We start from the raw sequence: 22,815 nt of genomic DNA, 5'->3' as shown, positions 1-22,815 counted from the left end.
GATTTCGCAAGAACACATGCTTCAGAACCATGTAACAACCTATTTCATGGCCCGGCTTTCAAGGCTGACACCGGCATTTAGGCGGGGACACAATACGAAACATGAACAGACTTAGGGGCGTGGTATGAAAAATTAGGAGATTTTTAGTAGCATAGAATTCTTGACTTAGATTTTTCTTAAGGTAACTTTTTAGTATTCTTCCGCGCTCCTTCTTCAATATCTGTCAACTAGATATCGAGAAGTTTTTTTCCACTAGGTTTTTCCATAACAATTTCGGTCTCTTCCTTTTGCGTTTAGCAGGTTCATTTAAAATCACTTTCTAGTTGGAGTTTTCTCATACTGACAACATGACCCAGACCACATAATCGTTGTGATTTTATACGCCTTACAGCATCAGTGCTGGCATACAGGTAAATAGGAAGTCGGTAAACTTAATCGAAGTAGATTGATCTCGAAATCTTACGAATTATCCTTCTTTCAAACACTCCAAGTACTCCCTCGGCTGGTTTCGCAAGTACACATGCTTCAGAACCATGTAACAACACGAGAATTTGAGTGTCTTGTATTATCAGACCAGATTTGGATTTGCTCCTCAAGTGTCTACATATTCCAAAGTCCTAGCCAATGTTATTCTTCGTTTTATTCCTTAAGAACCAGTCATTTGTGACTTTCCACAATTTCCACAATCGATAATTACGATGTTTAATTGTTTACCCCTCCCACTGTAGCACTCACCAGTAGCAGCAAATTGCTCTTGTTTGAGGTCTCAATTTTCAAGAGTCGTTGTCGATAAGTTCCATTACAATTGCGTGTGGAATTTTAGTTGTTGCTGTTCTTTTGAAGTGTTAACGTCACGCTACCAGTTTTAGATATGGAAGGTGAGAAGTTAGATGCAATAATTTTCGGTGCTACCGGATTTACTGGTCAAATTGTGGTCGGTGATGCCATAGATATTCTGAAAGACTTCAAATGGGGCATTGCTGGAAGAAATGAAGTGAGTTTTTATGTTTTATTCGGAATTTTGGGAATTATTTGCAAAAATTCCATTTCAGTTAAAACTTAAAACTCTGTTAGAAGACATGGGCCAAAAAATGCAAATCGACTTAAGCTATATACCAGTTGTGGTGGCTAATGTCAATGATCAAATCTCCATAGAAACTATGGCCCAAAAGTGCAAGGTAAGATAAGATGAAATTATTTTTTATATATCTCTCCGAGCAATGTATTCAACAACTTGGTAATACAAAACAGGTTTGTTGAATTATTCAATACTGTTTCTTTCTTTCGTAAAAAATATAACAGCAATCGGTAATTTAAAGTAGGCACTAAACCAAATCAGTAACTGAAAAAGTAACAAATTTTTTAAACATCTAGACGTTGGACTCTTTTACACAGAACAGGAAAGCCAAAATTTCAGTCAAATCACTTAAAATGTGTCCTTCAGATGGTCGTAAGTGAAATTAGTAAATCGATTTCTATGGCAACTTAATCATTGCATATTTAAAATACCAGGACATCTAATCTGACAAAAAATTTTGGGGCAAATTTTCAAGCACCTAGCTATATCCCTTCAAAAGTTAACATTCTTGTCCAAATACAATCAGACGGACATGGCTAAATAAACCTCGACTAGAGCTGGACTAGAGCTGGAAAACTATCGATACTATCGGTTAAATTTTATTTATTGTTAAAATATACTTTTTTGATCAAAGTTGTTGGATTAACCAACAATTCCATATTCATAAGCCAAACTTAAGTTTTTTAATAGAAAATCTTCAAAACGAAGACAAAATGGTACGAGTTTGTCCTATACATATTTGTTCATATTGTGGCATTCGTCACTTTAGTAGAATGGAACAAAGAACACGATAGGCCGAGTACTGCAATAATAAGCAATTTTGTAATTCCAAAATTGTTGCCTGTTGAAATGCTTTTAATATAACCTTGATCGGAAACGGGCCCACCAATCTGTTGTATAGGTATGTGTGTGGTGGGTATTCAAAGCTAGGCCCGGTCGAATTTACGCATTTTTTTTGCATAGGTGTTTTTATACTCTCCACCATAGGATGGAGGTATACTAATTCTGTCATTCTGTTTGTAACACCTCGAAATATGCATCTGAGACCCCATAAAGTATATATATTCTTGATCGTCATGTCATTTTAAGTCGATCTAGACATGTCCGTCTGTCTGTCCGTCCTAACTTTCGAAGGAGTAAAGCTAGGCGCTTGAAATTTTGCACAAATACTTTTAATTAGTGTAGGTTGGTTGGGATTGTAAATGGGCCAAATCTGTCCATGTTTTGATATAGCTGTCATATAAGCCGATCTTGAGTCTTGACTTCTTGAGCCCCTAGAGGGCGCAATTCTCATCCGATTTGACTGAAATTTTGCATTTGGTGTTTTGCTATTACCTCCAGCAACTGCTCTAAGTATGGTTTAAATCGGTAAACCGGTAAACCGATCTTGGGTCTTGACTTCTTGAGCCTCTAGAGGGCGCAATTACCGTCCGATTTGACTGAAATTTTGCACGTGGTGTTTTGGTATTGCTTTCAACACTGTGCTAAGTATGATTCAAATCGGTTCATAAACTGGTATTGCTGTCATATAAACCGATCTTGGATCTAGCCTTCTTGAGCCAATAGAGCAAGCAATTCGCATCCGAATTGGCCGAAATTTTGCATGAGGTGTTTTTTATGACTTCCAACTACTGGGCTAGGTATGGCGCAAATCGGAACATATCCTGTTTTAGCTGCCATATAAACCGATCTGGAATCTTGACTTCTTGAGCCAATTGAGCACGCAATTCTTATCCGATTTGGCTGGAATTTTGCATGAGGTTTTTTTTATGACTTCCAGCAGCTGTGCTAGGTATGGCGCAAGTCGGTACATAACCTGATATAGCTGCTATATAAACCGATCTGGGATCTTGACTTCTTGAGCCTCTAGAGTGCGTAATTCTCATCCGATTTGGCAGAAATTTTGTACAACGTCTTTCCTCATGACCTTCAACATACGTTTTCGTTATGGTCTGAATCGATCAATAGCTTGATACAGCTCCCATATAAACCGATCTCCCGATTTTATTTCTTGAGCCCTACAAGGCGCAATTCTTATCCGAATGAACTGAAATATGACACAATGCCTTCTACAATGTTAAGCATTTATTTATGGTCCGAATCGGACTATAACTTGATATAGCTCTAATTGCATAACTGTTCTTATTCAATATTCCTTGTTTGCCTAAAAAGAGATACGGCACATAGAACTCGTCAAATTCGATCCATGGTATATAAGATTCGGCCCGGCCGAACTTAGCACGCTCTTACTTGTTTTATTTCATTTTACTACTATACAGTGCAAATCAAGATTAACTGCAATTCTATCTAGAACATCTGACTTGCATTGGATAGGACAAAAATAAAACACAGCGATATTTATTTGTAAGAGGAACTCCTTGCGGAATGAGAAGACGAGGTTAACACAACAGTGGAGGAAGTTCTGAATCCTGACTATGGTCTGGTTTCTACAGATAAATCTCCACCATTGTAAGGACGCTCCGGCGGCTCTAAAGGTCCTCCTGATGGCAAAGGGATTTGAGGTGGTTCTTATCCAGGAACCATGGGTGTGTGAAGGAATGGTTCGTGGACTATGAATTCCAGGATTTAAATTACTCATGGGTACGGGAATGGGAGACACAGAGCCTGAATTCTTGCAAAGATTAGTCTAAATGTTTTCTTCTTCCGTCGCTAAGCACTGAAGATTCAGTAGTAGCCAGTCTTGAAATAAATATGTCTCATTACTGGCTGGTCTCCTTAGATGCCACCTTCAAACCTTAAGTTGCTGTAAGAAGAGAAGAAGAGCCTCATTGTAGGAAGGGATGCTAATGCACATAACCAGATATGGAGAAATTCGGATGTCAACGAAAGGGATGAGCTGCTTATCGAATATATTATAAGTTGCAATCTGGTGATTTGTAATAAAGGAACTGACAGGAGATACTAGAAATTACCTTTGCATTGAAAGATGTAAGTGGAAGAATATGCGACTGGGACGTGTTGGCAGACCACAGCTTCTGGGATCATCGTTATATTAGTTACAACTTGGAGAAAATACTGCAGAAGTTGTCCCTCTGCTCAACAGAACAAAGGCGGATTGGGATACATTTCGGCACAAATTCCGCACGCCTATCCCTTCTAGACCAGAAAAGGAAGTGGAAACTTCTGAGTATATAAACATAGCGGTCAAACGGATCACGAAAGCCCTGAATGACTCGCTTGTGTCAGCATGTGCTAGTGCCAAGCCAGGGGGCAAACAGCGACCGCCATGATGGACCCCAGAGCTGCTTGGTCTAAGGAAGGACTGCAGAAAACTCTTTAACAGAGCAAAAGCCACACGAGCACCACGCGATTGGGAAATCTATAAAGCTGAGCTAAGAAAATATAAAGTCGAGCTTAGAAAGGCTCAGAACAAATCCTGGGTGAAATTCTGCAGCTCCGTTGAGGATACATCTGAGGCCTCTAGGCTAAGGAAGATTCTGTCTTCGAGACCTATTACGGTGGTATATTCAGAAGTCAGAAAATATATGGACAATGTTTAGTGAGGAAACACTAGAACTACTCGTTGATACACATTTGCCGGGAAATTCTCCAACGGCTAACATGGCGCCAGAAGAGTTTGCCACTGGTATGCATTTATCGAAGTTTATAAGGGAACTTGTGTCTGAGCCGATAATCCTTTGGGCGATAAGAAGTTTCGACTCCTTTAAGTCACCAGGCCCTGATGATATATCACTGGTTGAATCAAAAGCTGTATCTGATAGACTTGTTCCTTGACTTAGGGAGATATACTCTGCTAGTATCAGCATGTCATATCAACCTGTGGGATGGAGGGACACGAAGGTCATTTCCATTACGAAAGCAGAAAACCCTTACTACACGAAGGCGAAGGATTTTCGTTCTATTAGTCTGTCATCCTTTATGCTGACAACTCTTAAGAGGTTGATAGAAACATATCTTAGGGAAACGATCCCTGGAGATCGCCTGTTGCGGCAGCAGCATGCATATAGTAAAGGCAAATCCCCTGAAAAAGCCGTTCACGACCTAGTCGGCTACATAGAGGGTTCTCTCGCTGTCAAAGAATATAAACTTGGCAGTGAAGGTTGTTGTTGTTGTAGCCACATTTTCATATGGAGTTGGCGATCCTCTTCAAGTACCTATAAGTGAGCAAACTTGTTCCGGTCCAAAGGACCGATCCCCGAGGGAACAGGTTGGCCATTGATTATTTAAAGGCGCCAATAACTCGCCTTGTCGTATCGAGTATCATAGACACTCAGTATTTGTGCAAGAGCCGGTGCCACCCGACCTTTCACGATACCGCTGATTGCCCGCGACAGCAATTCCAGCTACTCCATATGTAGTATTCCAATATCCGCAACCAGTGGACGCGCCCGGGAGCTCGCAGCTATGCTAAGTGGGCTACCGAAAGTGGTCTAGGGACAAATCTGTGCTAGACAGAAGAAGTTATTTTCAGCAGAAGAAACAAGTTGCCTACAGTGGAACCTGCCTCCTCGGTTGGGAGAATGTTCCATTTACAGAAAGCGCAAAATACCTCGGTGTTTTGCTGGACAGGAAACTGAACCTCAAATCCAACATTTTGGAAAGGGCAAGAAAGACAACTCTTGCCCTATACACCTGAAAGAGAGCCATTGACAAATGTTGGGGGTTAAGACCGCGTGTCATGCATTGGGTATACACTGTAGTTTCAGACCTATAATGCTAATGGTGTTGTGGTCTACTGTTCAATATTCAACCGGATCCAAAGGATGGCTTGCTTGTGAATCATAGCCGCACTGAGAACGACACCATCTGATGCACTGAATTTAATGCTGAATCTAATGCCCCTGGACATTGTGGCTAAACCAATTGCAGGGACCTCTGCTATGAGACTAAGGGAGATGCATCTTTGGTCATGTGGCGGCTACGGACACTGCGTTATTCTTGATACAATATTCGATGTTCCAGGCAGTGTGCATTAAATATTACTGTACTATTATTTCTGATAGAACCGATTGGAACTACGATATCCCTGGTACTAGAAGTTACATAGACTTCTATACGGATGGTTCCAACTTAGAGGACCAGATGGGCTTTGAGGTGTATTCTAAAGATCTAGAACTGGTCATATCAAACATTTTACCCGACCTCTGCAGTGCCTATCAAGCGAAGATCCATGTAATTAAGGAAGTGGTGGAATTGCTATGATATAATGCCATAACGACAACTGCCATAAACATCTTCTCAAACAGCCAGGTAGGCATTAAATCCCTGGAGAACGTTTTTCTGAAAGCAAAAACCGCCCTCGACTGTCGCAGATCTCTCAACGAGATTGCTGAATAGTTGAAAATTCACCTTTTCTGGGTGCTAGGCCACAGAGATATCCCAGGGAATTGTAAAGCGGACGAGCTTGCGAGACTAGGAACTACCTAACAGATTCCAGGGGTGCTGGAATCTTTGGGTGTACCTCTAGCGACATGTATGCAAGTTTTGAGGACCATGCCCTATGGACAACGAGTGGGACAAAAAGGGGACTGTGAGCATTCCAAAACTATGTGGCCTAATCTAGACTTGAGGAGGTCTGCCGCTTTGCTGTCACTGGCTAGAACAGACAACACGTCTGTGTCCGTCATGACAGGTCACTATCTAAGAAAACATGCTGTAAGCATCGACATTTGCAGAAGCTGTGAGGACATCGACAAGAGACAATAGAACACATTCTATGTTTGTATCCCGCTCTAGCAGTCAGAAGGAGATCCACTATAGGTTCTCATTTCTTTGAGAACCTGTCTGATTTAGCAGATGCGAACAATCGCATGTTGTTGGGCTTTTTAAAGCAATCTGGATGATTCGACGGTAGGAACTAGAAGGCATCTTCCTTGTTCTGTTCCTGTGGTATCACAATGGACGAAAACATGTAAATGAGTCTGATGACAGATTGCCACTAAAACCTTACCTAACTTAATATTTGACAAATTTGTCAATACTATCGACAGTTATGAAGAAAAATATTAAAATTATCGAATGGAGTTTGCCAGCTCTGCCCCCGACCATTCTTTTAACATTATATGTATGTCCTATTAAGGACATAAGAAAACTTGAAAGACTTTGTATCCTTTGTTTAAATGGTAGATAAGAGTACATATTGATCTTTTCATGTACTTAATATAGCACATTCTTCCCCATATCAAAAAGTGTTGCTTTCTAAATTTTTGTACTTGTACAACCACAGTATTACTCACCAAATGCTTGGAACCAATACTACAATTTGTCTCTTAAATTGCTTTAAAACTTGTTTTTTTTAACATTGAATGCACATGAAGTGTAATTAAGCTGCTCTATGGATTTAATACAATAATTTTTTTTTGTAAAACGTTTAGACTGAAATGTGGACTCTCTGAACTCTTTTGTAATTCAAATCTCATGTGATACCTAAGCTCAGAAACTTTTACAAAATTCTAACATTTGTTAGTTAGCATGTCTCTTCAATAGTTGATTTATAGCTTAAATAATTGACACTGATTTAATAGCGGAATGTACAATAATAAAATAACTATAGCTCGTATTCAAGCACAGGCATTTTAATCAATTAGGGCATAACAGTAGTATGTATTTCAAGCCAACTTTAAATATTATATTGTAGTACTCGTAGTAAGCCCACCTTGAATTATGAAGAATTAACAAAACTTCAATATACGCACATTACAACAGTTTGTTGAAATATTATCTTCGACTTTATGCAGCATATACAGCTGCGGTCAAAAAATAGCAGCGTAGAATAGTAAAATCCTTTAACCGAAAAAATGTATATATTTCTTTGGCAGCATATACCCACCACCTCCGGTATATATGTAAACCAGCTTTCGTCAAAATCCGGTGAAATATGAATACCTTATTCCCCATAGTAGCTATATCGAAATATATTCCCAATTAGACCAAATACTAATAAGTACAAGTCATTGTTCATTTGTGTATAACAAAATATTGATTTTTTAGTAGCTATATCTAAAAATACCGATCTGAACCATATACGACACGGATATCCAAAAGCCTAACATAAGTCACTGTGTTAAATTTCAGTGAAATCCGATTATAAATGCGCCTTTTATGGGGCGCTATATGACAGCTATATTCAAATCTGAACCGATCTGGGCCAAACACAACTCATTGTCCTAAATTTCGGCGACATTGGACAATAAATATGTATTTTATGGGCTCAAAACCTTAAATCGAGAGATCGGTCTATATGGCAGCTATATCCAAATCTGGACCGATCTGTGCAATATCTCAGAAGTATGTCGAGGGGATTAACTTAACTCACTGTCTCAAATTTTGACGATATCGGACTATAAGTGCGCCTTTTATGGGCCCAACGCCTTAAATCGAGAGATCGGTCTATATGGCAGCTATATTTAAATCTGGGCCAAATTGAAAAAGGATGTCGAAGAGACTAACACAACTCAGTGTCCCAAATTTTGGCAAAATCGGAAAATAAATGCACCTTTTATGGGCCCAAAACCTTAAATCGAGTGATCGGTTTATATGGCCCAAATCTAAGATGGATATTGAAGGGCCTAACTCAGCTCACTGTCCGAAATTTCAGCAAACTCGGATAATAAATGTGGTATTTATGGGCCTGAGACCCTAAATCGGTCGATCGGTCTATATGAGGGCGATATGAAGATATAATCCGATATAGACCATCTTCGAACTTAACCTGCTTATGGACAAAAAAAAAGAATCTGTGAACAGTTTCAGCTCGATATCTCCATTTTTAAAGACTGTAGCGTGATTTCAACAGACAGACGGACAGACGGAACGACATTGCTAGATCGTCTTAGATTTTTACGCTGATCAGAATATATTGGTTGCCCAAAAAGTAATTGCGGATTTTTCATATAGTCGGCGTTGTGTTATTCTTGATACAATATCCGATGTTCCAGGCAGTGTGCATTAAATATTACTGTACTATTATTTCTGATAGAACCGATTGGAACTACGATATCCCTGGTACTAGAAGTTACATAGACTTCTATACGGATGGTTCCAACTTAGAGGACCAGATGGTCTTTGAGGTGTATTCTAAAGATCTAGAACTGGTCATATCAAAAATTTTACCCGACCTCTGCAGTGCGTATCAAGCGAAGATCCATGTAATTAAGGAAGTGGTGGAATTGCTATGATATAAACATGGCTAGATCGTCTTAGATTTTTACGCTGATCAGAATATATTGGTTGCCCAAAAAGTAATTGCGGATTTTTCATATAGTCGGCGTTGACAAATTTTTTCACAGCTTGTGACTCTGTAATTGCATTCTTTCTTCTGTCAGTTATCAGCTGTTACTTTTAGCTTTCTTTAGAAAAAAAGTGTAAAAAAAGTATATTTGATTAAAGTTCATTCTAAGTTTAATTAAAAACGCATTTACTTTATTTTAAAAAATCCGCAATTACTTTTTGGGCAACCCAATATATACTTTATAGGGTCTAAATGAATATACTCCCATACTTCGGTGGTGGGTATAAAAATGAGGCGATGAGACTTTCACTAGGTTAGATTAGGTTTAAGTGGCAGTTTTCCATCAGACTCACTTATACGTTTTCGTCCATTGTGAGAAGAAGGAAATTCCTACCGTTGAACCATCCAGAACGCTTTACAAAGCACATAAACTTGCGAATGTTCACATCCGCTAAATTAGGTAGGTTCTCAAAGAAATGAGAACCTAGAGTGGAACTCCTTCTGACTGCTAGTGTGGGACACACACAGAAGGTGTTTTTAGTCTCTTCTTCTTCGATGTCCTCACAGCTTCTGCCAAAGTCATTGCTGGCAACCTTCACAGGTTGCAGATAATAAAATGCAACATACGGAGTAGCTGCAACGGCAGTCGCGGACCATCAGCGGTATCGATCGGAGAGTCTCCCTGGGATATCTCTGTGGCCTGGCACCCAGAACAGGTGTAGTTTGAACTGTTCAGCCATCTCGTTGAGAGATCTGCGACAGTCGAGGGCGGTTTTTGTGTTCAGAAATACGTTCTCCAGGGATTTATGCCAATCGTCGTTATGACATTATATCTTAGCCATTCCACCACTTCCTTGATTGCAAGGATCTCCTCTTGATACTTAATGATCGGGTAACATTTTCGATATGACCAGTTCTAGATCTTTAGAGTACATCCCAAAGACCACTTGGTCGTCTAGTTTGGAACCATTCATATAGAAGTCTATGTAAATTCTGTTACCAGAGATTGGAATTATACAATCGGTTCTATCGAAAATAGTGGTACAGTACTTTTTAACAAAACGCCGCGCAGGTAGGGTGTAATCCACACTGCCTGGAACATCGAACATTATATCAATGATAACACAGTGTCCACAGACGTCACACGACCAAAGAGAAAACTCCTTTAGCCTCACGGCACTGGTCTCAGCAATTCGATTAGCCACAATGTCCAAGGGCATTAGATGTAGCATTAAATTCAGTGCATCAGAGGATGTCGTCCTCGGTTCGGCTGTGAAGCACAAACAAGTTATCATTTGGATCTAGTTGAGTTTTGAACAGCAGGCGGAGTTTTGAAACGCTGTCCACCAGACCACAACACCATATAGTATTATAGATTTGACAACTGCAGTATATACCCAATGCATGACGCGCGGACTAAACCTCCACCCTTTGCCAATCGCTCTCTTACAGCTGTATAGGTAGGATGTAATCCACACTGCCTGGAACATCGGATATTGTATCGAGAATAACATAGTGTCCATAGACGCCACATGACCAAAGAGAAAGCTCCCTTAGCGGGACGGCAGTGGTCGCAGCAATTTGTTTAGTCACAATGTCCAGGGGCATTAGATGTAGTATTAAAATCAGTGCATCAGTGGGTGTCGTCCTCAGTGCGGCTGTGAAGCACAAACAAACTCTCCCCACACTTTTTCTTTCAGATACAATAATATATTCTTAATAGCTATGTTCCAAAGTAGAGGAGACAGTACACTTCCCTGAGGTGTTCTTCTGCTGACCCATCTTTTTAAATCCACAGATCCCAAGCCTGCCGTAATGCATCTTTTTGTAAGTACGTTATTAATAAACTTTCTTACGGTAGAGTTGATGCCTACATTAATGTAAGCACCTTCTATGTCAAGAAATGCTACCATTGTATATTCCTTGACATCGAGAGAACCCTCTATGTAGCTGACTAAGTCATTATGTGCTGTTTCAGTGGATTTGCCTTTACTATATGCATTCTGCTGCCGTGACAGACGACCACCAGGGATCTTTGCCTTAAGATATGCTTCTATCAACCTCTCAAGAGTCCACAGCATAAAGGATGACAGACTAATAAGACTAAAATCTTACGACTTCGTGTGGTAAGGTTATTCTGCTATCGGTATGAATATGATCTTCGTGTCCTTACATCCCACAGGTATGTATAACATGCTGATACAAGCAGAGAATATTTCCGTAAGCCAAGGAACCAGTCTATCAAAGGACTTAAAGGAGTCGAAACTTTTTATCGCCCAAAGGATTTTCGGCTCAGACACAATTTCCCTAATAACCTCTTCCTTAGGCCTCAGATGTGTCCTCCAAGGAGCTGCAGAATTCTTCCCAGGATTAGTTCTGAGTCTTTCTCAGCTCGCCCTTTTAGTTTCTTAGCTCAGCCTTATAGATGTCCCAATCGTGTGGTGCTCTTGTGGCTTTCGCTATGTTGAAGGGTTTTCTGCAGTCCTTCCTTAGACCAACCAGCTCTGGGAACCACCATGGCGGTCGCTGTTTGCCCCTTGGCTTGGCACAAGGACATACTGACACAAGTGAGTCATTCAGGGCCTTCGTGATCCGCTTGACCATTAGGTCTATATTCTGCGCAGTTTCTACTTCCTTTTCTGTTCTAGAAGTAATAGACGTGCAGAATTTGTGACGAAATGTATCCCAATCCGCCTTATTTTCTATTAGCCGAGGGACCACTTCTGCAGTATTTTTTCCAAGGCTCTATCTAATATAACGATGATCAGAGAAGCTGTGGTCATCCAACACTTCCCAGTCACATATTCCTTCACTCATATCTTGCGATACAAAGGTAATGTCTAGTACCTCCTGCCTGTTTCTGGTAATGAAGGTCGGTTTCTCCCCTTTATTACAAATCGCCAGATTGCAACTTATAATTAGTCCATAAGCAGCTCACACCTTTCGTTGACATCCGAACTTGCCCATATCTGGTGATATGCCTTGGCATCACTTCCTACAATGAGGCTCTTCTTCTCAATAGAAGTGGATTCAAACAGCAACTTTAGGTTTGAAAGTGGCATCTAAGGAGACCAGCCTGTAAAGAGACTTATTTATTTCAAGACTGGCTACCACTGAATCTTCAGTGCTTAGCGACGAAAGAAGAAAAACATTTAGACTACTCTTGGCAAGAATTCAGAATCTTTGTCTCCCATTCCCGTAACCATGAATAGTTTAAATCCAGGAATTCTTAGTCCACGAACCGTTCCTCCACACACCTATGGTTCCTGGATAAGAACCACGTCAAATCCCCCTGCTATCAGTAGGACCTTTAGTGCCGTCGAAGCTACCTTACAATGGTGGAGAATTATCTGCAGAAACCAAACCATAGTCAGGATTCAAAAGTTCCACCATTGTTGCGTAAGCTTCGTCTTCTGATTCCGTCAGGAGTTCATCCTCACAATATTCGTTCGATCTTGTCATGATATGCTTCCGTACGCATCCAGGAGCATTTGAGAAAGAAGTGGAACCACTCTTCCTTAGGACACCGGACACTTGCGGTGTGGACGATGTCTTCTTAGATGCATCACTAGCTGCTGCTGTCGAAGTACTCCAGTCTCCAGTTACCATCAACCTCATCCAATCTTCCAGTCGGTTTGAGAGAAAGATTTTTCGTTTAATAAATAGACCAGTATGCGTTATTGGAGAATATAGGCGTCGTATGAACCACGAGCTGAATGCGTTGTATGACGATGATAGCATAGTTACACGATTCAAAACACAACGCCTGCTTTGGCTAGGTCATGTTGTCAGAATGGATGAAGAAGCTCTAGCAAAGAAGTCTTTTGAAGGCAAATAGGGTGGTATATGCACACCGGGACGACCCGATAGTAAAATCAAGTTGTGGGAGACACCTCGAAACTTGGTGTCAGAGATTAAAAAATGAGCGCAGAAGATCGAGGCGCTTGGAACTCTATTCTACGTTCGGTTAGTGGAACAAATGTTCTGTCATAACCAATTGAAGTAAGTATATAAAACCTTTATTTAAGTTTCTCCCTTTTGAGGGAAAACGTACTTGAACTTGCGAAGGGTATATAAATTCGGCCCAACCAAACTTACCACGATTTTACTTGTTTTAATTGTGTGTGAAATAACAGCATAAAACCGTATACTCAACTCTATTCTGCGCTAATTCCGCTTCCTACGAAGATTGTTTAAATAATTTCAGTTTCACTTTTTCAGATTGTCATTAATTGTTGTGGACCCTATCAAGTATTTGGCGAGGTGGTAGTCAAGGCATGTATCAATGCAGGCACTCACCATGTTGATCTAAGTGGTGAGCCACAATTTTTTAACGGAATGCAACTGAAATATGATGATCTCGCTCAAGAGAAAGGCTCATATGTCATATCGAATTGTGCCTTTGAAAGTATACCATGCGAGTTGGGGGTTTTATATGCAGAAAAGAATTTTCCTGGTATGTCCTGTACAATAGACTTCACCTAGATAGTAATCTAAGATTTTATTGTACTTAAACTTTAACACCAGTATTCACAAAACTTAATGAAACTTTAAAATAGGTTTTTTTGACAGTTATTTAAAGGAAATCTGTCCATTTCCAAATCTACATTAAGGTTTGTGAATACCGATGTAAGCATTTATTTGGTATTGTAAGGTGCTTACGTTTTTGTAATTTTTCCCCAATTTTCAGGTGTGATAAATTCTATCGAACTACACGCGGTAATTAAGCCTAACTACCAAGACACCTCATCTAAGGCCATTTTAAATTATGGAACCTGGGAGAGCTTAATATGTAGCATGCAATATGCCAGAGAACTTTTAACTTTGGAACGGAAATTGAATAAAGAAGAAATGCCAAAGTTAACACCAAAGTTGTGGATGAGGTAATACTAAAGTAACGTTGGACTTTGGCAAGTTAAAGAATGTATTAAGCTCGACCAATATAGCATATTTTCTAATGCAAATGCAGGTGGTAGGAAGTACAAGAATAAGGGTGCTAAGTTCGGCCGGGCTGAATCTTGGAAATCCACCTCCATGGATTCTGATAAAAATTTATACAAAATAAATTTAGTTGAAGGGCAAAATTTTATTCTACATACCAAACTTCAGTCAAACTAGCAAAGCTTTTAGGAACCGAACAAGGATGATTGAGACACCGATTTACATAAGAGCTATATCAGGTTATAGACTGATTTGGACCGTATCTGGCACAGTTGTTGGAAGTTGTAACAGAAAATCGCATGCAAAATTTCAGCCAAGTCGGAGAAAAATTGGGGCTTGTAAGGATCGTACTTTGTACAGTTATTGATAGTCATAACAGAACACTATGTGCAAAATTTCAGTCAAATCGGATAAAAATTGCGGCTCTCAGGGGAAAACCGGTTTAGATATATCTCCCATCGGCTTGTATTGGAGATATATCTAAACCGATACAGTCCATTTGCAATCCCCTACATCAATATAAGGTATCTGTGCAAAATTTCAAGCGGTTAGCTTTACGGGTTCGACCGCTATCGTGATTTCGACAGACGGACGGACATGGCTAGATCGACTCAGAACGTCGAGACGATCAAGAATGTACTTTATGGGGTCTTAGACGAATATTTCGAGGTGTTACAAACCGAGTGACTAGATTAGTATACCCCCATCCTATGGTGATGGATATGAAAATGTCTTCCACCATGTGTATAATCTCTTCATACGAACCTTTCTATTGCCTCAATTTCCTGGCGCAGGTAGCGGTACTCGCAGACGAGTGTGATGGGATCCGTTGCACGGACCCCACTAATGCCAGAATCAGCGTGTTGAATCTGGAAAAGTCAACCTGGAGTAGTCAACGAACATTAGCGGAATTTGTGACTGGATCACTTTAAGCAATGTACTGGTTTAGGCAAGCAGTGGTCTATTTTTTAGTAACTCTCGAACCCCGGTAGAAGGGATGAGAGAACCTTAATCACTTTTGGCAACGTGACTGACCCGAAAAGACGCGCCTAGTTATTTACCGTCAATTTATTGAGCATCCTGAGATTGATAAGGCTAAGAAGAGAGCCATTCAACGTATCCTTGGTCTCCAAGCTGATGGACAGCTATCTCAAGTCACGAATGTCATCCGTTGCCCCAAGTCATCCAAAGCGTTGGGTCCCAACGGAATCTCCACACTGTTGATGAAGAATCTGGATCTACCTGAAGTCGAGTACCTTACAATTGTACTTAACTTGTTTTTGAACACTCTTTTATTTGGTAGCAGATGTGCGCAAGATGAGCAGAGTGATCCCGCTACTGAAGCCTGGGAAGGACCCGATTAAGGAGAACTCATAGAGACCGATCTCCCCGATCAACAGTAGCCAAGACCCTTGACGGACTACCGCTCCCGAGCCTCGTTGCAGAATTTTTATTTCCCGAACTTCAGCAGGGATTTCGAAGACTGTATGCCTTGCAAGTCATCACCCCATGTATTTGCCGAGGCTTCAATCAGCCCCTTCCATGTTATAGGACTAAACCTATCGAAAACATTCGACATCTTATCTTTTTGAGGACATTGCCAATACGTCCCTTCAGCCTAGAGCTGGCAAACTATCGATAATCGCAACATTCGATATTTTCGAAAGTTTTAATAATAAATTTCAATACTATTGTTAATTTCCCATCACCTTTATTTCAAACGAAAATGAAAAGTAAAAATCGGGAGATCGATTTATATAGAAGCAATATCAATGCACAGACCAAATAAAACCAAGGTTAATAAAGTCAGTTGCAAGTCATGAGAGAAATCTTGTACAAAATGTTAGTCTAATCAGATGGAATTTGCGCCCTCTATAGGCGCAATGTATCTTAAAGGATACATTCAGTGTCATATTGCTTGTTTTTTACTTAGTTTAGCAAAAAATTTATCTTTTGCGATAATATCCATCGAAAAAATGCCAACCGATATTCAGTCAAAAAATTAAATATCGATAGTGCCATCGATATTTTGCTAGCTCTGCTCCAGCCAGGCCTGAAACTCTGGGTCGCAAATTATTTGAGTGGTCGTTAATACAATAATTTGTGGAATTTAGGGATAAAAATTTGAAAACCCGTATAGTGAAACGGGAAGTTCCCCTAGCCGGAGTGACATCTCTGACACTGTTTAACCCTTACTTATCCTCCAATTCAACCCCTCCAGATGGCATAAAGATCGTATCATATACGCGCAATCGTAAGATCATCGCTTCAGGTCCCTCACCCATTGCTGACATCTGCTATAGTTTAAACGTCTAACCAAATACCTGGTGTCACATTTGACAGCTCTTACACATGCTCCTCACATGCCACTGCATTTGCCGATAAGGTTAAAAATAGAAACAAGGTCCTTAAGTCATTTGCCGGCAGCACAAGGGTGCTTTAAAAGAAATCTGGTTGAGCATGTACAAAGCAATTGGCCGGTCTGTGGTAAGATATGCAGTGCCAATGTGGTCTCGTCAGCTATGTGACACGCAGAGGAATAATATTCAGATCTATCAGAAAGCCGCTCTTCGAACTGCGACGGGCTGTCTCCTCCGTTCTCACGTGGACCACTTTTATCGGGAGACAAAGATCCTGCCCGTGCGAAATCTTAACTTCACGCTGTATAAGCAATACCTTCTAGGCTGTTATCGCGGGGACCATCAAAATCATCATCTTGTGGATAGGTATCCATTGCGCAGATGCCTTAAGGTGGATCTTCATGATCTAGAGTGGGAGGTTCAGCGCTACAAGCGAGAACCTCTAGATCAAGCGTGTCTCGAAAACATTTATGTTGACACGGTATCAAATGCGGTGAATAGCTACCGGGTGAATTTTGTCCTTGGAGAACGTCCACCATCCATTGCACCTGCAGAAATTGAGCTCCTCGGCAAACCAGAGTAAATCTGGCTCAATAACAATCCGCCAGATGCAGCCGCCTCAGCTCCTACAGAGGAAATTTTAATGCCAACGTGCATGATGTGTGTCCCGATTGTGACCTGGCACCAGACGACACACGTCAGCGGTTAACTGCCCAGCCAGACCCACTCGACTCACACCCAGATCCCTCTTGACACACCCCACGATAGTCGGAGAGTTCCTGGATCTAAATATTCAACAGAACCAAGCATACGAAAGATAGAACACAACACACTGCTGCAACAAGGACCAAATACCACAGTAGTAGAATTGGCAAACTATTCGATATTTTATATATTTTTATACCCACCACCATAGGATGGGGGTATACTTATCTTATTATTCCGTTTGTAACACTTCGAAATATTGACTCAAGTTCCTATTTTTATTCTTGATCGGTTCGAAATTCTAACTCGATCTAGCCATGTCCTTCCGTCCGTCTGTCATAAACACGATAGCGGTCGAGCGCGTTCAGCTATATACTTTAAATTTTGCAGAGATACTCAATATTGATGTAGTTAATTGGGGATTGCAAATGGGCCACATCATTTCAGATTTGGATATAGCTCCCATACAAACCGATCTTCCGATTTTATTTCTTGAACCCAATGAAATCTCAATTTTTTGTCCGATTAAGCTAAAATGTTGCCCACAGTGTTCTATTATAACTTTCAACATCTGTACCAAGTTATGTTCAAATCGGTCTATAACCTGATATAGCTCTCCATATAAACCGATCTCTAGATTTGACTTCTTGGGTCCCTGGGATCTACAATTTTTGCCCGATTTGGCTGAAATTTTGCACATAGTGTTCTGTTATAACTTCCAACAATTGTGCCAAGTGCGGTTCAAATTGGTCTATAACCGGATATAGCTTCGATATAAACCGATTTCACGATTTGACTTCTGGAGCCCCTAGATGCCGCAAATTTTGTTCAATTTGTGTTAAATTTTGCACATAGTGTTCTGTTATGACTTCCAATAAATCGGTCAATTACCTGATATAGCTCCCATAAAAACCGATCTCCCGATTTAAATTCTTGAGCCCTTACAAGCCGAAAATTTTGTCCCATTTGGCTAAAATTTTGCACGTAGTGTTTTGTTAGGACTTGAAACAACTGCGCCAAGTACGGTCCAAATCGCATATAAACCGGTCCCTCGATTATCCTTGGTCGGTTCCTACAAGCTTTAATTTTTGCTGGTTTGACAGAAGATTGGTATATTGAATAAAATTATGCCCTTCAACTAAATTTATTTTGTATACATTTTTAGCATAATCCATGAGGTGGGTTCCCAAATTCGGCCCGCCTGAATATAGCACGCTTTTACTTGTTAAAATAAATCTCTATATTATCGATAGTATCGTGTACTTCCTATCACCTATAGTTTAAAAGAAAAAGCCATCCGTCCGTCCTGCAGTCGAAAGCACGCCCATTTTTGAAAGAGTACCGCTAGACGCTAGAAATTGTGCAAAAATACTCAGTTTGGATTGTAAATAGGTCAAATTGGTTGTTTGGATACAACTTCCATAAAAACTGATCTCAAGATTAGACTTCTTGAAGCTCTAGAGGGCAGGCAGAAATTTAGCATGATGACTTTTGGTATGACCTCCAACATCTTTTGCTTAGTATGATCCGCATCAGTCCATAAACATATAAACCGATCTCCCGACTTGATATCATGAGTAATTGTATTCCGAAGGTATAAGAATCCATAGGTATTTATACCCTCCACTATAGGGTATTATAACTTAGTGAATTAGTTTGTAACACCCGAAAATAAGAGAGATAGACCCATTGATAAGTATACCGATCGACTCAGAATCATTTTCTGATTCGAATTATCTATGTCCGTCTGTCTGTCTGTCTGTCCTTTTGTGCATGTTAAATTGTGTACAAAGTACAGGCCGCAGTTTTCAACCGATCGTCTTCAAATTTGGTACAGGCATGTTTTTCGGCCTAGAGACGAAGCCTATTGAAATTCGAAAAAATCGGTTCAGATATGGATATAGCTACCATATATATGTTCGTCCGATTTTCAATAATAATGCAATAAAATGGTCATTCGTTAACCGATTCTCACGAAATTTGGCAGGAAGGATTTTTTACGACTGTCGACATTACTGGTGAATTTCATGGAAATCGGTTCAGATTTAGATATAGCTCTCATATATATACCGCCCAAATTTTCATTTCTAGAGCCACTGCAAGCACATTTATTGACCAATCTTCCCAAAATATTGTACAACGCTTTCCTCGGTGACTACCACAATATACATAGAGTTTGGTCCAAATCGGTTCAGATTTAGATATATCTCCTATACATATGTTCGTCCGAATTCCAGTAAAATTGCAATAAAATCGTCTTTAGTTAACCGATTTTCCAGAAATTCGGCAGGAGGGATTTACTGGTATTTACTGGGGAATTTCATGTAAATCGGCCCAGATTTAGATATAGCTGTCATATATGTATATCGCCCGATTTTCACTTTAAGAGTCACTGCAAGCGCATTTATTGACCAATCTTGCCAACGCTTTCCTCGACGACTACCACATTATCTGAGAAGTTTTCTCAGAATCGCTTCAGAATTAGATATAGCTCCCATATATACGTTCGTCAGATGTTGTGTTATTTGCCATAATGTTGTCATTTGTCAACCGTAGTTTTAACAGTTTGAACATATTTACTCGCCGAGGTCCATCAAAATTGGTTCGGAATTGGATATAGGTCCCACATTGTACTTATAGGGTAGGTGTAGGCTATTATACAATCGGCAGCGCCCGACTTTTGCCCCTCCTTACTGATTTTTGTTAAGACCTACCATTATATTTCTATAGCTTCTATCTGAAGGGAGAAACACTGCGGAGTGTTTGACAAACGCGATCCCAGGAGAAGGGTATACATGATTCGGTCCACCCGAAGTTAGCAAGCGCTCAATTTTGCAAATAACAGAACTTTATTGAAAATATCGAAAAACGCAAACGATATTCATCCTTAAAATAAAATATCGATAGTACCATCGATATTTTGTCAGCTCTGCGCAGTAGGTGCAGGCCAAATTTCCAAATGATACCAATGACAATTGTACTTTGAATATAAAAATACATGAACGAACAGAATGACGGATAGGGCGAGATCGACTCAAAAAGCCATTCGGTTACTGGTTAATGGGGTGGGTGCTGTTGCAATTTTATGCCCTTTTGTTACTATGTTACCACAGTGTGGGTGTAGAATAAGCTCCTAAAAATTTAAAATTTCTTATAATTTTGTCAGACTTAAAATAATTCTTTTTATTGCACAGACCTTATCCTCATAGAACGGAAACGTTAAGCGAATACTTTGCTCCATTTCCAATTACCGATCGTACAGTGGTTCAACGGTCCCAACGTTTATTTTATATGCGCGAGCAAAAAAGGCCCATTCAATTTGAAATGTACATGGGATTTAGGCAAGTACATATTAAAGCTTTGTATTGGCAATATAAATATAACCTGTTCCCTATAAATAGATCATTTTTCCTTGCTTTGATATTTCCTCTGTTACTGATACTCGGTGTGATTATGGCTCAAATGTCATTCACTCGCAAATTATTGCTGAAATATCCTCATACTTTCTCCCGGGGTTTGATGACACACCAAGGACCCACCGAAACCAATAGGAAAGCCGCTGAATTCAGCTACGTCGTAAATGCCAAGGGTTGGTCTGAAGGCACTCCACAAACGGATGCTCCCAATAAGGTAGTCATGGTAAGAGTGTCTGGCAAAGATCCTTGTTATGGGGTAACCAGCAGCTGTTTGTTGACAAGTGCCAAGGTCATTCTGCAGGAGCATCAAATAATGCCCGGCAAGTAAGTGAAGTTTTACAATGAGATTTTGAACCTTTCCCCAATCGATCATTTGTTTATTTACAGAGGTGGCGTCTTACCGCCGGGTTTTGCTTTTGCCCCAACGCAACTTCTCAAGGAAATGGAAATGTGCAAATCTGGTTTGAAATTTGAAATATTAAAGCTATAAATTGCTCATTAAATAATAATACGCTATTCTGTACTTTTCATTTATTGTATATCGAATTTCATTTCCATAATCGTAATCCACTAATCGTGGCTTGTCTCACAAGGCGCCACAAAGTTTAGTCGGGTGTCAGCGGTGTGTGCACGCGTATCTATCACTTTAAGGCGGCAATTACTTAGGCCATATCAGCCAATGGCTATTTATGAGCTGGATGTTGAGTTGATGGCGTTGCTGCGCATTTGGCTTTGCTGACAGTAGCGGTGGCGGCGGCGGCAGTCGCTTAAACCACTTGATCGACAACAACAAGTTTTGTTTTGTGTTGCTTGTCAATTTAAGTTTTGAACAATTATAAATGATTTATTCCATTGGCTCTGAGATATTTTCCCATACCAAAGCGGTTGGATTTTGGCATAAAAGATTTTAAGCTACGCCCTCACTATCTAATGCGTAGTCAACAATAGTTGCCGGTGAAAATCAATGTCACCAATAGAGGCGTTTAGCTTCGATGTAGGTATTACCATAATTGCTGCAACATTATTTCTTACAAGTAATCACTTTAGTCTAGGAAATGATAGGAATGAGGAATGATGACATTAGTATACACTCCACCCCTAATCCTATGACGGTACATATAATAACATTTTGCCCAGAGTGCCGTATGGAAAGAGGGATACGAACGGTTCTAACCCTAAGCCGGTTAATGACTATCTAAGTGCCGGTGTCAGTTAGCCGCGAGAGCCGGGTAATGACATAGAAAATGCTCCAATGTCTCATCGCCTTTCCCACATGTCCTATACATGCTATTACTGGCCGCAACTATTTAGCATAAATTAACTCACAGTCCTATGTGTCCCGTTATGATACAGAAAGCTGTACCGATCTCTTTCTTACTTCCTTTCAGAAATAGCCTCGTTTTCTCAGGATCCGAATCTCCCCAAAGGATTGTCGTCTTATTACCCACCGTTTCCCTGCTCCACGTCGGACCCTTACTACGCTATGGCATGACAACCAAACAACGGGGATTGTGCCACCCTTAGAGAAGCCATTGATCTCCTTCTTATAGGCCAAGACTGTTCATGACCTTACGGTCCTTGTTGTGATTGCTCTTATGGTCATTTAACTGTTTGTAAAAATCCTCACACTCAAAGTCCTCGCGTTAACACCATTCCACCCCACGCATTGCGTGTTTCCCAGATCTCCGCTTGCAGGACCGTGTTATGGTCAGGCAGTGAAAACTGATCTCAGCCCCTGAGTTCTCAATATTGATCCCCAGGACAACTCTGTTCTCCATCCGTGTAGCATGAACTTTCGACGGCAACACCAGAGTTCCATCAATCAAGGTCCGTGCCGCTGGCAGCAATGCCTCGCACTCGTCTCAGGTATCCGATCGGTAATTTCTTCCAGTTCTGTGACCTGCTCCTATCCTTTCTCTCATCGCCTTAAGTGGCTATGTATGTCTTTGGGTGGGATATCTAGAATTGTGCCCAGTGACCTAGTGGAAGTGATCCTCATGTTCTCCGAACCTGTTGTAAAATCTTTACGTTACACCCTTTCCCCATCGCAGTCAACCAAACTTCTGTGGCGTAAGTAAGTATCGGTATATAGCTGTTTAAACA

General features: G+C 40.4%; 1 protein-coding gene across 2 annotated transcripts; it reads left to right on the top strand.

The window, feature by feature from the left end:
• Positions 1–837: 837 nt before the first annotated feature.
• Positions 838–21,213, top strand: LOC106080942 (saccharopine dehydrogenase-like oxidoreductase). 2 transcript variants are annotated; one of them, XM_013242580.2, is made up of 7 exons: positions 838–994; positions 1,053–1,178; positions 13,512–13,605; positions 13,981–14,173; positions 20,491–20,637; positions 20,698–21,036; positions 21,100–21,213. In XM_013242580.2, the coding sequence occupies exons 1-7, from the start codon at positions 872–874 to the stop codon at positions 21,200–21,202; spliced, it is 1,125 nt and encodes a 374-aa protein (XP_013098034.2). In that variant the 5' UTR covers positions 838–871; the 3' UTR covers positions 21,203–21,213. The 2 variants fall into 2 exon arrangements, with proteins under 2 accessions (XP_013098034.2, XP_013098028.2); XM_013242574.2 differs by having other exon boundaries at positions 13,512–13,746.
• Positions 21,214–22,815: the final 1,602 nt, after the last annotated feature.

The sequence above is a fragment of the Stomoxys calcitrans genome, chromosome 2 (assembly GCF_963082655.1).
Source record: "Stomoxys calcitrans chromosome 2, idStoCalc2.1, whole genome shotgun sequence".
Classification (NCBI taxonomy): Eukaryota; Metazoa; Arthropoda; class Insecta; order Diptera; family Muscidae; genus Stomoxys; species Stomoxys calcitrans.
Note: the sequence above shows the minus strand (reverse complement) of the source record. Positions and strands in the feature narration are given on the sequence as shown.